At 39.8% G+C, this 16,434-nt stretch overlaps 2 protein-coding genes across 3 annotated transcripts; one reads left to right on the top strand and one right to left on the bottom strand.

The window, feature by feature from the left end:
• The first annotated feature begins 1,148 nt into the window (after positions 1-1,148).
• Positions 1,149-5,640, top strand: anxa3b (annexin A3b). The gene is made up of 14 exons (XM_083984110.1): positions 1,149-1,261; positions 1,659-1,699; positions 1,794-1,841; positions 2,005-2,092; positions 2,280-2,377; positions 2,484-2,597; positions 2,776-2,866; positions 3,010-3,089; positions 3,333-3,389; positions 3,763-3,856; positions 4,410-4,505; positions 4,651-4,709; positions 5,082-5,204; positions 5,371-5,640. Exons 2-14 carry the CDS (start codon positions 1,688-1,690, stop codon positions 5,428-5,430), a joined length of 1,020 nt encoding a protein of 339 aa, XP_083840236.1. The 5' UTR covers positions 1,149-1,261; positions 1,659-1,687; the 3' UTR covers positions 5,431-5,640.
• Positions 5,641-5,969: 329 nt separating this feature from the next.
• Positions 5,970-15,712, bottom strand: rcl1 (RNA terminal phosphate cyclase-like 1; the record flags this gene model as incomplete). Of its 2 annotated transcripts, none has more annotated exons than XM_083984108.1 (9): positions 15,494-15,712; positions 14,930-15,001; positions 14,500-14,675; positions 13,641-13,715; positions 13,417-13,541; positions 12,414-12,539; positions 12,152-12,308; positions 7,315-7,418; positions 5,970-6,123 (listed from the first exon to the last, which is right to left on the bottom strand). In XM_083984108.1, exons 1-9 carry the CDS (start codon positions 15,621-15,623, stop codon positions 5,970-5,972), a joined length of 1,119 nt encoding a protein of 372 aa, XP_083840234.1. In that variant the 5' UTR covers positions 15,624-15,712. The 2 variants fall into 2 exon arrangements, with proteins under 2 accessions (XP_083840234.1, XP_083840235.1); XM_083984109.1 differs by lacking the exon at positions 15,494-15,712 and adding an exon at positions 15,248-15,412.
• Between the last annotated feature and the right edge of the window lie 722 nt (positions 15,713-16,434).

The following is a 16,434-nucleotide window of genomic DNA, read 5'->3' as shown; positions in this document are numbered from 1 at the left end:
GGGCGGAGTCAAGGAGGGAGGGTGTATAATGTAATACTAGAAAATAAAACCTTTGAAAGAAGTGGTTAAATCCACACAAAACCTAACATGCATAAGGCAACACCTGTTCATCAGGCAGTTGTCTCAGTTTGCAATAGTCTATGTTGCATTTTGCAAATGCCATGTTTAATCTTCACATTCAAACCTTACTTTCAAAAGACCACAAGAGACCCCAAAACATTTAATTCCCACACCCAGAGAAAAGTGTTCATGTAATTAAATTATTCACAAATTCATATTTTAAGTCTTTAGTCTTGTTCCTTGGGCAGAAGTCCCTTCTGTAGTGTTGACGCTCAGCCACAAGATGTCACAACTGCCCCTCTACTCTCTGTCTATCAAAACAAATTCGCATCTGCATTTTCTGCATGTATTTGCTAATAGTTTGTTGACTACATGATATTTTCCTTTTGGTGCATCAGTAACAGCAAACACACAGGATGGATCTTCATGCTGCCCTGAAGACTTGCTCACAGTGTCTCTCGGTGTCATTGGGTTCAGTCCGGACCCAGCTGCCATCTCTTTAAAAACAAACATCCTGGATTAGTTGACACAGCTCTTATTATATCATTTAGCTCTGCCTCAGGATGCTGTGTAGAGCTAGTCACAGTACATCACCTTGATGCTGTTTTGCTGTTTCCCAGTAGCTTTAACTTGTTATTATAAATAAATTATAGGGTTGTTAATTTGCATAATAGTAAAAAATATTTATATTACAGCTAACACTTAGTTTGCGGTAGTTCTGTTGAAGAAAAAGGCAGTGATGAAGTTAAGAGATAAGCTTATCACATATATGTATATTTTTAATTTCCTTCCTCTCTGACTCATGCCTCTGCCTCTGCCCTGAGAGCAAACAGGACATTGAACCTACCACAGATCTTGGGCTGTTACTGAAACCTAACACTAGGAGTGAAAATAAAAAAATCTGATTTATTTATATTATAGAGCAGAATATATCACAAGTGAGGTGGACAAACTGGAATCAAACTGGGTGTAGCACAGATCAGTGAGTAGCCTATGCTACTATGTCTCTGGCAGCTGTGACATTGCAGTGCTGCTGCTGCTGTGTACACATGAGGAGGAGTTTATATTGGGACGTCTCCATGATTCAACTTCCTCCCTCTTATGATGATGGGCGTTGCCTTCTGAACTTGTCTGAAAGGTGTGGCGATTTTGACACACTGTGAAATTTCTGCTTTGACATCAATCCTGTCCCCTCTCAAAGGTAAAACTGGAGACGATAAAATGCAATTTATTGATATGTGTGGATTTTTAGTTTCGTTTAACGCTCGTGATGATCGGTAAAACTGTAGCGATCGACAGTCGTAGGGTTTTCTCCATCTCTGTTCACGTGTCCGTTAGACTATGTTGGATTACTCAACTTTTAACTGTCAAATATAGGCTAGGTAGCTTACTTACTGCGGGTTTACACGTTGGCCGCCGCCTATAGGCTACATCTAAATTAAAGAATGTGACAGTGGATTTGTTTATGTTAGGCTACTCGAAGTGGTGAAAGTCTGAGGATGAAGTTGGAGAAAAATATGCAGAGAGAAAAAACTAAATTAGGCTACATCAGCTATATGAAGACTTAACTAACTCTTTATGATCTTTCTTCTTCATAGTTTAAGACTACAAACCTACAAACACAACAATGTCTGTTTGGGTAAGTAGTTGTAGGTAATCTGTGAATGGTGATATAATTGCCTTGGCCACTGAGTTGCAGGTAATGTAAACATTTTTGTTGTTTCCTGTTGTAGGATGACTTGGACCTGCTGTTAGACACCCCCTCCTCATTAACTGTCACAGTAAGTTGGACCGATTTATAGAGATGGTGTTAATGGTAGTTAGGCTTTTTACAGTTTCCTAGTGCTTGAATGAATAGTGCCAAATAGGACATCTATTAGAAAGTATGATCAAAAGCAAATAGTAAATTCACAGAATGGTTGGGTGATCTTTTTCATTATCCAGTCCAGTGCAAGAGGAACTGTAAAGGACAAGGCAAACTTCAAAGTGGATGAAGATGTGGCTGCACTGAGGAATGCCATAGAGGGCCTAGGTAAGTAAATGAGTAACCATTATCATATCCTTGCAACATGTAAAGCACTTGAATCATATTTTACTAAGTGAGTGCATATGTCAGTTTATGGAACAAACCTGATCTTCTCTGCTAAATTGTAAACCCATGATGTTTCCAAGTGCAGCGTGAGTGGTGAGCCTGTCTCGTGTTGTCCTCTTCTTTATAGGTACAACAGAAAAAACACTGGTCGATGTGTTGACCCAAAGAAGTAACGCCCAGCGGCAGCTTATTGCCAAGGCCTACGAGAAGTCCACAGGAGGAAGGGTAGGCCTACATCATTGCATTTTCTTATCAAATATTTATTGTTCAACAATGAGAAAATGAGAGGTGGAGTAAAACATACATTGATTTTATTGCTTTCCTCCATCAGAAATTAGTAGCGGACCTGGAAGGAGACACTCATGGAGACTTTGAAGACTTGTTAGTTGCCTTGGTAACGCCTCCTGTTGCCTATGACTGTCAAGAAATCATGAAAGCCATTCAGGTGAGATTGTATGTCCAGCTCAGTGTCACATAATGTAATTTACATGAACACACTGATTTTGTTTCACATTTGTTTGGCAATGTCACTATAATTGCATTGTGCTAGAAGTGTATTATCATTATCATTATTATTATCATCATTTGCTTTATATATCACAATTTCTGTGTACCTCATACAGGGTGCTGGCACCACAGAGAGCACACTGACAGAAATATTTGCCTCAAGATCCAACAGGCAGATAAATGGCATATCTGAGGCATACCTGGCAGGTTTGCATCATCCAAGTGTTTTTGTAATTTTGCAGATCAGTTTGTTTCTCAAATTACTGCACAAGAGCTGATTAGACGTTCATTATGCTTATGTGTCTTATTATTTTTGCAATTCTTTTGTTTTGTGCTGTGTCATATTCAAGAAACGGGAAGGTCGCTTATTCACGACCTACAATCGGAGGTATCTGGAGAGTATGGCAAAGCACTGCTCACCCTGGTGGAGGTACTGTATATGAAAATGAAATTCAGAAATTTGGGCAAATGAGAATCAGACCCAAAGCTGTAAATTTATTGCAGCCAGACAGCTCCAGCTACATTCCTATCCTGTCTCAAAATATCAACCCACCCTCACTTCTTCACATCCAAAGCATCTACAGAATGAAGAATATTTTAGTGTATCTCTTATCTAGAGCTGTAGATAAGCTTATATCAGATTTATTCTATTTTCTTGTGTTCATCCTCACAGGGGAAGAGAGATGAGAGCACCAATGTGGACAACGCCAAAGCTAAAGCAGATGCTAAGGTACAATCACTGTGTAAACAACACTGCAAATCATTCATTGTGTGAACAACACTTGTTTCCCCACGTCTTTCTGTGTTAAATGCAGCCAAGGTGATGTAGCAAGAGAAATTGGAGCTGTGGCATTTAAACAATGTAGTTTAGTTACTGTAGTGTGTCAGACCTATTCACTTGTTAGTTTGATATTTTTAGCCTGACCTCACATATTCAATGAGCTCGAAGGCACCACTCAACTCGGTTAACACACCTCACTTGCTGATGTATGACAAGTCTGAACCTGCTCGCTGTTCCCATGCTAAAATTCTTTGAATGATATCATCCTCCTCTGAAGAATTGGACTTCAGTCTAAAGCTGTACGTATGTTCCTTCCACCCAGGCGCTGTACGAAGCAGGGGAGAAGAAGTGGGGCACTGATGAGGGCAAGTTTATTGACATCTTGTGCCACAGGAGCGTTCCCCAGCTCCGACAGAGTGAGTACACACCTTTACATATTTTCTGAGTAGATGTAAATTTAAAATAACACTAGAGTCTACAACTATGCAAGTGCACTGTGTCTGGATGTACTTTGGAACAATTGTGCATTGAGTTAAATACTAATGTAAACATGCTAACATGTCCTTATTGTCTATGCTGCTAAGAAGGTATGTTCACTATTTTAGTTTAGCACAACACACAAGGCTGAGGTGCAACGTTTTGCACATAATCTAGTCACAAATCACCATATTGGATAGTTTTCAAGACATTTCACTAAAAGTCAAAAACATCATAGAGACAAGGTAACTATTGCCAAGGTCCTTTGAATCCACCCTCACTGCAAAATTTCATGTCAGTTCATCCAATGCTTATTGAGATACTTTAGTATGGACAAAAGTAATGGATGACTAACAGACCAACACTGATTTCTAACATCCATGCTGCTTGGCTAAATTAACAATAAACAGAAAAAAACGATCAAATCAGAAAACTTTAAAAGCTTTGGAATTGAAAAAACTTTGTGTTCAAATGTGTGTTGTGTTTTGACAGCTCTGATTGAATACAAGAACATTAGCAAGAAGACTCTGCAGGAGAGCATTGAGAGTGAGATGTCTGGAGACCTGGAGAAGCTGCTAGTGGCTGTTGGTGAGAAGAACGCTTCACCGTCTCTTTCTTACCCTGTCATTGAAAAATATTCCATTTTATTGTTACGACTTTATTTTCACATGGCACAAGTCAGTTACTGCACACAATTTAATGTATTCATCTATTTATTTGTTCTTTTGTCTAGTTAAATGTGTGAAGAGTGCCCCTGCATACCTCGCCGAGAGGCTTTACAAGAGCATGAAGGTAAGCTCTGCAAAATGTCGAAATCCACATATTGTTTGGTGGCTATGTGTGTGTGTGTGTGTGTGGCGTTTTTATTCACAGCAGACAACTGTATTTGTCCCTAGTGATGTGGAAAGGAATGTTAAGCCACTGTTTTATTTCTGCTGCTGCTTTGTTCAAATGTGCAACATTGGTTGAAACGTGTCAACAGGCTCTAAAGCAGCAGATAACAGAAACGTAAAGCTCGGCAAACACGGAGGCGGAGATTTCATACTGCAGGATATGTTTGAGTTGAACAAATATTTGGAGTCGATGTCGAGAAAGCAGATAATGTTTTTCATGTCATCTATCTATATTTGTTTTATCCCAAATTCATTATGTGGCTTTGTCCAGGGAATGGGGACCACAGAGTCCACTCTGACCAGGATACTCGTCAGTCGCTCGGAGATCGATTTGTTAGACATAAGAGCCGAGTACAAGAAGCTGTTTGGATATACCCTGTACTCCCAGTTAGAGGTCAGTATACACCCAGAGAACAAACAAAAATCAACGTATCCATATAAATATTCAGCAGTGGAGAAATATTGTGGCGTCTCGTTTTAGCACAGAACTTTGTTTACATTTCTGAGAGCCACAACACTAACACCATTTCCTGTTTTTTATTTTTTCCACGTTCCTGCAGTCTGAAGTTTCGGGCAGTTACGGTAACGCCCTCAAGCAACTCTGTGGCCAAGGCGACTAACTCCTCCCAGTCACTGTGATGAGAAACACATGGAGTGAAGAGCAGCATTTATCAAATAGTAGACGTGAAGAACAGTATCGTATGATGGTGACCAGTAACTGACCTATTCATTAGATTCATACTGATACATGTGCCTGAGCTCAGCCCAGGCCATGACTGTAACTAACCATTTACAAATGCTTTTTAATGTGGAATACCAATAATGTGCAACAAGATGTTGATGTTTTCACCATGGTGATGTGCAGACTAGATTATTCAAACACCAAGACTTCAGCAGCAGCTAAGGTTCATGCATGTGAAGATGATTATGGATGTATTTTAGGAAACGTATGTTGTCAATATCCTGTGTGATCGATATAACTGCAGATGTCTAACTTTAGTATTTTCAAAATATGGTAACAGAAAAAAACGATGAGGTTGGCAATAAACACGCAACTAACCAATGTCACATTTAAAAAATATATCAGGTTCAACTATTGGATTTGTATTAGCAAAGAAACACAAGACAACACCATGACATTTCTATAAAAAATACTTCTTTATTTTAGACTTTTGTTTATGTTGCTGTAACCAACTCCTACACAGGTCATCAGGACCTTGTCTCCACCTTTCCGTTCGTCTTCTAAAGGCTTTTGGACCTCGATCTTGAACATGATCTGGAAGAAATCTCTAATGTGTCTCAGGAACTCGATTCTGGAGAGAAAACAGACAGATGTTGTGGGGGGTTGTTAGTCAGAGAGAGGAGAGATGAATTTCAGTTTCATTTTTATGCTTTATCACTTTTTACATGTCCCTGTTTTTACACTTAACAATCCCCAAGGAAAGGCGTTTTCACACTGTGCTGGATGAAATATGCCAATAAATTACACTCCCATTACACATTCCCAAAATGCATTTTGGGTCTGTATCATGCTGCCTGTTTAACAAAGGTAAAAAGGTCATGAGTCCAATATTTGGCTTCACATCACAGTTAATTCTTAAAGCTAGCATGTCAAAGATTTCTGTGGAAAAGACAATTTATAGAAATAGAGGCAAAAAAACTAAAGTGAATTTAAAGACCTTTCAAACGTATAAACCTTAGCAGTTAGCTATCAGTGAGGTACCATGTATCACAAGTGTTACCTGAGTAAAGGGAAGAGTGTATTGTGATGGCACTGCCAATCTTCAGTTATCATAGTACTGTACTTGAGAGGGACACAGCACCGGTACCATGATAACTGAAAATGGACAGTTCATAGTTCTCTCCTCGTTTATGTTGACGACATCTGAAAATCAGTTATTTACATTTATCTCCTTTAAATATTTCAAACAATTTATTTAGTGGCACCTTAGGACAGAGGGCAAAGTACCATGATAATGGAGGTGTCCAAAAGTATGTGAAAAAAATATTCAAAGAAGAAAAAAACATGAGATCAATAGGTGAATTTAACTTAAGCTTATTATTTACCATATGTGGGTAAAATATTTTTAATTTTACTAATTCTGGCAGAAAATCAGCAGCTCATTTGCATTTTTCTTGGTATTCAAAACTAATTTTTGTTTAAGATGAACTTATGACAACAGCTTGTTTATTCAAGGGAAAAAAAGGGTTTAAATGACAGTTAAAGTTAAAACTGTTCTCTAAAAAAAAATCAGTATAAACAGGACTGGTGCATCATAAACTACTGAGTGTATTTCTCGCCCCTGTTGTTTATTTGTGCAGTATTTTGTGCCCTACAGTGGGTCAAGAACTTTGGATCATTGTCTCTTGCCAAGTGAGCACTGGTAGAACAATAACTAAATGTGAGGTCCAGTGCGTTCTACGTTTGGGGACAGTGCCTCTGTATATTAACTTATCAATAGGTCATGGGTCTGTTTGGAGAGTTCATTGGGACAATGGCTTACGTGTATGGTGAGAGGGGTCCGAGCAGAACCTTCGACACGTCCTGTTGACCGAGGGTCATCAAGAGCAGCGCCAGGCTCTGATTGGATGAATCCACACAGCCGCCCTAAAACAGAGAAAGAGGAGGGGGGCGATGTGTGTGAGCAACAAAAACAACAGAGAAATACGTCATAGAGGTGGAGATGTTTAGAGAGAACTCGGCAACCCCTTGACAGAGGGATTGATTATCTCTGGTCCAACACTGATAGCTCTTCACGTTGGAAAAACACAAGTGGGAATCTATGGAGGGTGATTTGTGGGTTTGATGTTTTTTTCAGCTGTGGAAACAAGTTTAGGGTTGAGATCATCTTATTTCAATTCATCTTGAAGTTTAAGACCAACTATGACAAACCCAAGGGTACAAAGGTAGAGACCTCCTGAAACACAACTGGAGAATACCATTTTTTAAGTCAGCTTTTTTCTGGTTTGGCTACAAGTTGCAACTGTGGCATTGCTTCTTTTCTGATCCTAACATTTCCTACAGCTGCAGGTTTAGGTGTCCTTTCCTCATTTATTCTGGCAGCAGTGACCCAAACCGTTCTCCTGCTTTTTAGCCCTTAAAATCGTGCCGCGTTTCCTTGCTCCCGGTGACCTGACCTCTGCTCGTAACCTTTTACCCAATTCCCTTCACGTATGAGATATTTAGAGGACAGAGGATCCACTCTCTGCATCCAAGCGATCACATGCCATGGTGATTACTCGACAACAGTTATGTGCTATTCCCCAGCTCGTATGAAGAGGCCAGCGCAGGACTGGACACACCCAAGAGCATTTTATGAAACTGAGGGAACTTTAAAATGGCTGTCAGACAGATATGCACCGTGTCATGTCTGTACTAACCTGATACACAAATGTTCCACAGCTCGACCGTAGCTACACAGGATCACTGTTTGTGTGTTTTTTCATCCTACTGCGTCTCCGTTCTAACTAAGTGACCATGTGGCCCAGTCATTCAGTACCCTGGCATCGTGACAGCTTGTCAGCAGGAATATGATTCAATTACATAATCATATCACTGCGACCACATGGCCAAAAATGTGGTGACATTGTTTTTATTGTTGATGAGGCAGACATTTTGTTAACTACATTCCCTCCACAGGTGGATGAGATTTATTAGACTTGGTCAAAATTAACTGGAATACTTCATGACTTTAATTATGCGCCCTCATGGAGAACTGTGACGTCATTGCGACTAATTTCCACCATTTTACTCCATTAAGAAAGTCTTAATAAGTACAGCTGCATATTATGACAGAAGCGCTAATCTTAATGGAATTACCTTTCTTGGTTAACAAGTTTTTCCTTCCTACCGTAATTCGAGTAAGTTATTCATATTTGTAACAGTTCACACATGATATATTCCCGTTTGCCTCTAATAAAAACTCGACAGTGCTCTTTAAAAGGAAGAATTTTTGATAAAAAAAATTCAAAGTGAGGTTTTTCCAACACTGTCCACAACTTGAATAGCACATGCGGTTGCCTACTGAGAAAGAGTTGTGCCCGAGCACCTTACCTTGTTGTGTTGCTGTTGTGTCTGGACTAGAAAATCTTAAACTACTTTGTCTGCACATGTTCTGCTTTTCAAAACTATGAAAAATAATGCACCAAGATTATTTCTGACAGCTCACTTCAAGCCCTGCCTTCTAAAGAAAACATCACACAGTTACGATGTCCCAAGAGGCCAGAAGCCACTAACCAGCCACAAGGCCTCATGGAAAAGTCCCTTAAATCCTTCGAGCGACTCACAACTCCCTTTCCTAACGGTCAAATAAAGAAAACATGGTGCAGCAGGCTCAAGTGATTTCTACTGCAATATGATATATCATGTAAAATTTACAGGCTAATTTCACCCTCAACCTGTACAAGACAAACTAGGCAGATAGCAGGTTTTGCATTTGTTAGCTTAACTGTGAACAATGTGGTCGGTCAAGGCCACGCTTCTTCACCGGAAACCAGTTTTAGCCCAATTCAAAACCCTTCATACAACTGGAGAAAAAACCCAACAACCAAAGATGATCTGAACTGAGTGAAAAGACTAATTCGTACATTAAAAGTTAGGAAATGAATAAAACTATAACCAATTCCCTGGTGAACAATGATTGGACCTTTGCGAATATTCAATGACTTAATTGTTAAACATTTTAAAGTTTTTTTTCTTACTTGTAATTGACAAACTTAATATAATCACAAATAAACACATACATTGAAACTTCTCAGCGTCAACACATGGCTGCACAGTCTTCAGTGACATTTTTGAATTTAATTTAAAAAAAATTTAAGTTCATTTGGTGTAAATAAAGAACATTTTAAGAGAGCCCCACTTACATCAGCTCCTGCCCAGTGTTGATGTTGCTGCCAAAAACAAAATGTCCATCGTGTAGCTTTGGTTTACTACAAGAAGACTGTACTGATTAACCAGAAAACAAACAAGACGCATGCACACACAGGGTGCCCATGCCCTTTAATGCAAATCCGGCAAATTTCTTTTCCCTTTTTTTAAAAATTAACAGTCCCAGCAGGACAGCTACATCCATTTTACTCTGCTGTTATGTTTTCTCTCATCGTCTCAGCTGGAAAACTCACCCTGCTCCGGTTAGGTATTTAAGAAAAATCTGCAAATATTCAAATGTTGCTCCGACGTGGTGAATCTACCTGTTCTACCGGCAGCTGTGGCTTTATGGAAAAAGGGAACAAAATGTTTCGCCCCGATTATTAATCCGCCATCCTCGAAGTCTGCAACACAGAAACATCAGCTCCCCTGTCTGTGGCTTGGAGTTAAGAGGATGTGTCCAACAATATTCCTCTTTCAGAGTTAATCAGCACTACCCTGACCAGCTAACTGGACTCACATGGCTCTTATGAGAGAGGGGTGTGAGGCAGAGCCATGTGGAGCCAAACTGAAGTCACAGAGTCACTGGATCTAATTGTATATATTCTGATGAAGTGGGCTCTTTTTCCTGTGTGACTATGGCAGATTCTTTGTGCGTGTATATGTTTATAGTAACAAACGTGTTCCTTTGTCTTACAGCTACTATTGTAAATCACTCACTGCATGAGTAGAAAGACACTGATGCATAAAATGTGACTTTGTAAGAGTTTTTTTTCCTGTAGCTGAACAAACAGCATTCAGCTGACACATCACCTAATCAATAAAAAACAATGCAGTAATTAAAACACATAAAATGTATGTTAAACCTCTGTGATACATGTGTGTATATACTGTATATGACTTAGACTAGACAACCAGAAACTCCATAATTATCACAAATACTTCAATGTTGTTGAATTAATACAATTTGTAAGTCTGGGGGCATTCTCCTTTTGTTTTGTTGACCTGTATGTTTTTTTTTAAAAGAGAGTAAAACAAGGGGAAAGTAAAGAGCAATAATCAACCGAGAACCAAAGTAACAGATTAACAAACCGGTGGTGATCGTGAGGAATGAAAACAGGAACTGATGAAATGTTGCCTTGTTATGAAAACAGATACATTTTGCTGCAGTCTTTTTTTTTTTTCACTGACTTGAATTAATGTCCATAAATGTTAAATCAGATCAGATGGGGATGGGAAAATTGGACGGCTTTAGTCCATACGATGGGAACAATCAGCAAAGGTGAGTATGTCATTTTTATATTCTGTGTCTTCACATTAAACACTATAGTTTAGACTCTGTCCTTTGAGACTTGCCTATACACCTTTTTCCAGCACACAGACACACTTATATAACAGCTTCATCAAACAGACTGCAGCATCCATCTGAATGGAGCTTTAAAAAAAATGTCTGACATGGAAATACCCTGTAGTTACTTTCTACATTATGGGTCTGACCACAAACAGTTTTTCACTTGAATTCCTGCACTGGGATTGATGGTCATTACCCAAGAACGCTGGTAAACATGGGCAATGAGAGTCATTGTTACATGCTGGGTTTGTAATGTGTCTTGTCTGTGTATGTCAGGTATTCCCCAAGAATTTTGAATCTTGCAGCAACGGGCCGCAAACTGATCGTCCAGCTGCGTGCAGAGTAACCAAGTCCTGGTATGAACTTGTAGTGATACTGGAGATTTTCCATCATAGAAACCAAACAAAAGTGGATTTTTGAGTAAATTACACTTTTAAATAAAATTATTACGCTGCGTTTTTCACTGTCAAAATATCGATGCAGTACAAGAGTGAGAGATTAAGTTTCACTGTCATACTTTTAGGCAATTTGGCTTTAACATGAATTGACAAAAAAACAAAACAAACAACCATCCTTCTTAAAAAATCTATAATAATACACTGGCGTGAGAGGTCGTAAATCAGTATCATACGAGGCCGTTTCATTGTTGATCAGTTGAGCCTTCAGTTGCCTGCAGTATTAGACCAACTGAAACCAAAAACTCTGTTGACAATGATGTGGCAAAGTCTTTTGTTCACAAAGCCACACTGGTTTAATTTAGTCTACTGCCTCTCTAAAACAAAAAGCACATTTTCACAGTAGGCTTCTTTTCAATAATAAAAAAAAAGACTCTTTGGGCTGCAAATCGAAAGCACGCTTTTCCTTTTTCAAATAAAACGGAGCTAAGGTGTCACATTTCTGATTAGGAGCATCTACTCCCCCTTACACATACACTTTGAACAGCAGCCTAGCTAAACCCGTAGAATCAAAGAGGAATCAAACACCATGTTATATAACAGGACAAAATATAAGCAACTAAATCTAAAAAAGGCCAAAAGCCAATCTAACCACATCTTTTCTTTGGTGACCAACCTCAACACTGACATCTGTGTGAATGTGCTGTTTTTTTTGCAGTTCTTACCCGATGTACCTCCTCCAAAAGTAGCTTGGCACAGTTCCTACCGATGTCCTCTGGCAGTACAGGGTTTCCCTGCCCCTGCGGTATGGACGACATCTCAGCGCTAAGGAAGGAACCATTCAGCGTCTCGGCCACCAACATCAGACCAAAACCTGGAGACCTGCAAATAACAGACATGAATTATTACAAGTAAGTCTTTTTGTGAATAAATGTTGAGTAACATATAGAAACTTACAAACTAATAAATGTACATTGAGATACTCACTTGCCCGAGTTGGCTCCTTTCATGTGGTCCGTGTAGATGTAGATGTCTGGAATGAACTTGTTGAGGACAGCTCTGGCAGAGTCCACTATCCTGTTGGCCATCTGAGGAGAAACTCTCACCGAGTAGCTGAGTTTAAACTGTCAAGGCTTGTAACATGATTGTGTGAGTGGTCCACAAAATGTCACATTACTGTTCAGTTGTACCCAAACTTAAAGCAGAAGTAAGCGGAATGTTTGTGTTAATATAAGTGAGCCTCTGTAGCATAGCTCTGAGCAGCTCACGGCTCTTCTCCACCGTTCTTAAATAGTTATATCTTCCGACAGAAATCACTTACATAGAGTGTTTGGTCCGAAACACGGGTCTGTCAGTCACTCTGCTCTGCTGTAAGCCGAGGAGAAAACTTTCCTTGTATCCTACAACCTTTATCCAATGAGGAGAGAGAACGGCATAAAGGGGCGGTCCTCTCTGTGTATGCAGCCAAGGGATGCGCGTGAATGTGGTCACGTAGGGACGAGGACCAATAGATCCATGACGAGGGCGGGGACTGCTAACTCCATCCGCTGACAGGAAGTTAGCCAAAACGACCGGATCGCTTACTTCTGCTTTAATGATGGAAAAAATTAGTTCTTCCTCTGTAAAGGGCCGAAATTAGGGAAACTATTTCCTGGGATCTACAATTACACTGAAAACATCTGACCATTTAGTTTAACTTACAACATTTCCAGTTTGTATGATGAAAAAAACTGAAATTAATCAGTAGACAGAAACGTATTCAACAATTTTTATCATATTTTTAAGTTAAATGCTAAACCTTTCTGACATTTTATTTAAAATAAATAATCATTATGTTAACTGAAAAATAAAATAAATAGCCTATAGTATTCAGCTGTTTCCTGATAGATACATGTGAATAGTGAACTGTGAAAAATATAAAATATTTTTTGTTGTTTTAATATTGTGTGCAGCTGTAACACAGCCATGATGGTGAGTCTGAGAAGGATACGCCACTCCTCTGATCCTCTTGATTTTCGCTGGGTCAGTCAGCTGGACTGGCTTGATTGTTCTGCGGACAGGACATGTGAAAACAACCTCTCCACCCCCACCTGGTGCCATCCCCCTCTTCACCACCTGAGGGAGCAGCAGCGGAGTAGAAGCAGATGAGACCGAGAAAAATCAACTAACTTTGATGAACGCAACAGCAATGTGAGGTATTTGAAATTGACTCGCCTTAAGATCGAAGCCCTCTCCATCAATGCCAAACTTCTTCATCAGAGGAAGAGCTGTGGCCTTCAGCAGGTCGACCTGCAGGACAGATAGTGGTCAAAACCTTCAAACATGAACAGGTTTAAACATTTGACATTACTAAATAAATAAATAAATAAATGAATACAGAGTTGGTAATGGATCATTTCTCATCATAGCAACAAGCAAAGATGCTGTTCTGTGTTTCCATGACAACGCCTCCCTGGTGTCTCCAGTTCATATTTTCTTACTGCCTGTCTGGCTTGTTTTTTTGAAAAATGTGGCTCATAGCAAAGAGCAAAATAATAGATGATGCAAAGTCTGAGACTGGCTTGCTATACACATGAAACATGTATACAAAAGCAGCAGCAACAGCTCCGAGGATTAAAATGGGTCATTCAGAGGAGGTGGACCTTGAAGGGAAAACAATCCGATTTTGGAAACGTATCATGTGAACTGGAAGTTGTTGTTTTAACAATTGTACCAACTACTGGAAAAAAAAAAAAAACTCACAATAACCCTGATCTAACGTGTTATATTCAACAGCTCTCTCTCTCAGACTTTAAAGATGGATACTGTACAGACATCAGCCCTTCTAAGCAACACCGTCGATCTCTAATGGCATGCAATGGCACATGATACGTGCACTAGAGGGCAGTGTCCATTTCAATTTGAGAGTTGTGCACTTAACCACAACACAGTTTACATAGCACGCACAAGCATGCTTCAGCTCCACCCAATATGATCATGAGCCAGCTCAGTCAGATTTAAACCAGAGGGACAAAACAGAGAGACATGAAGTATTGGTTATAATGTGATTGGAGCGATGAGTGTGCATCCTCACCGTCGGATCAACTGCGTCATTGGTGACTCCTCTCAAAGTGGCCTTCAGAGAGTTCTTCATAAATGGAGCCAGCATGAGCAGGGCCTCCAGATAGTAACCAATCGAGCGCTGTTGGCTACAGTCATGTTCCACGGTGCCTCCATACAACAAGCCAGGCTGGTAGAATAACACAGTACCTTGAATGGGCAGAAATATGAGGACAGTTAGTCAATCTATGGATGTACCACCACCAGTAGTTTCCTCCCTACAACATGGAAAATATTTTTGTTTTAAAAAAACAGGAGGTAAAATTGCACTTGAATGTAAAGAATGGTCTGTTGCTGCTGCACCATACATAATCTCAACACAATATTACCCTATGACAGCAAACAGTTATTACACAAAAACAAAGTAGTATGACAAAGCATCAGTGCAGCTATAATACACTTACCAGTTTGGTTAATCTCTATTCTGGATCCATTGGTCACTTTGTCTAACAGTCTGATGAAGCTGGCTTCAAAATCTGGATAAGACAAAAAAAAAGAAGAAAAGAACAGAAAACAGAGCAGAAGGCACAATTAATTAATTAATTAATTAATTAATATTGCTGCAAAGTCTACCACAACTTTTTATGTCTGTAAGTAGTTTAAGTCGAAAAATAATGCTTTGTTTGTATTTTTTTGTCAAGCAGACCCAAGACAGAGGGAGGCAAGCAAGTACAACAAGAATTCTTGAAATTACAAGGCAACTTCTGAGAAACCTCACTCACCTATTCCCTTATAAGTCACTTAAAAATAATATAAAACAGTATCTTCGCTGCTCGTGGCATGTACGATAAGCACACAACTTAGTCCTGTAATTTAAGATTGAATTTATCTCATATTTACACCATTAACTCCCTCGAATCCTCACGTCCGACGCCCAGTGATTAACCACACTCCCAACTGCGTAACAGCTAGCTGGTTAGCCACCGAGCTAACTGCGACGCCACATGTAAAGTGAAGCTGCAACTCACCGCGCAGCCCCGGGTCGTCCTCTTTAGACCTTATGTTCTTGATCTTGACCCGTTTCCCGCTAAGTGTGGATAAAACTAGCCGCTGTCTGAAGAAATTGCAGCCGTCGTAGGCGAGTCCCTGACTTGCCATGTTATTGTTGTTTCTGCCTGTCGTCAGTGGGTATCCACGTGTGTTTGTCCAGGAAGACGTTGGAGAGAGGCGGGGATACGGCAGGGCCGGAGGGTCAAAAAGGCGTATATCTAAGGGTGCTATATCAAAGTTAACCGTGGGATGGCGCCAGTTTACCGTTCACTATCACAAAGTGGGCGTGGTTCAATGAAAACTTAGCGCCTTAAAGGCACAACCCGTGATCAATGTAAACAAAAGTTAAATAGTAAAAGTTTAACTGGCAATATTTAAACGAATTACGTCAACTCAAACCTCAAATTAATTGATACAATAATTTTATTAGAAAAAAAGTTTTAGATGTTTTCAAAAGGATTGAAGGCCTGTGTAATGCCTGTAAACATTGTTAAGATAGGCTAATTCATATGTGCGAGTTGCAACCCCCCCATGCATTAACATGTTATAAACTGAAATGAGCGAGCAGATGGGTTGTTCATTTTACCCTTCTTGCAAATCTGCAGGTCTGACAGCTGAAGGGATCCAGGCTCGGATGGGATTAATCACCGCAACCTTGCCAACGAGCTTTTTCCGCCTGGACCAATTGCATAATCGTGTTATACAATAAATATCTGCACTAAACCGTTAACGGCGCATTAAGCGAGGAAGTTTATTGTCAACGTGCTGCAGGGAAAGGGGGCTCATTTCGTTTTTTTCTAAAGTGCGTCGTCAGGAGTCTGCATCCTCATCCGCCACTGTAGCCTGCTAGTCGCAGTGTATACTCATCCTATCTCCTCCTCTTCCTTCTGTTTTCTGCGGGGTTGGGGTATTAAAAGTC

The sequence above is a fragment of the Trachurus trachurus genome (assembly GCF_905171665.1).
Source record: "Trachurus trachurus genome assembly, chromosome: 12".
NCBI lineage: Eukaryota > Metazoa > Chordata > Actinopteri > Carangiformes > Carangidae > Trachurus > Trachurus trachurus.
This window is presented reverse-complemented; position numbering and strand designations above follow the sequence as displayed.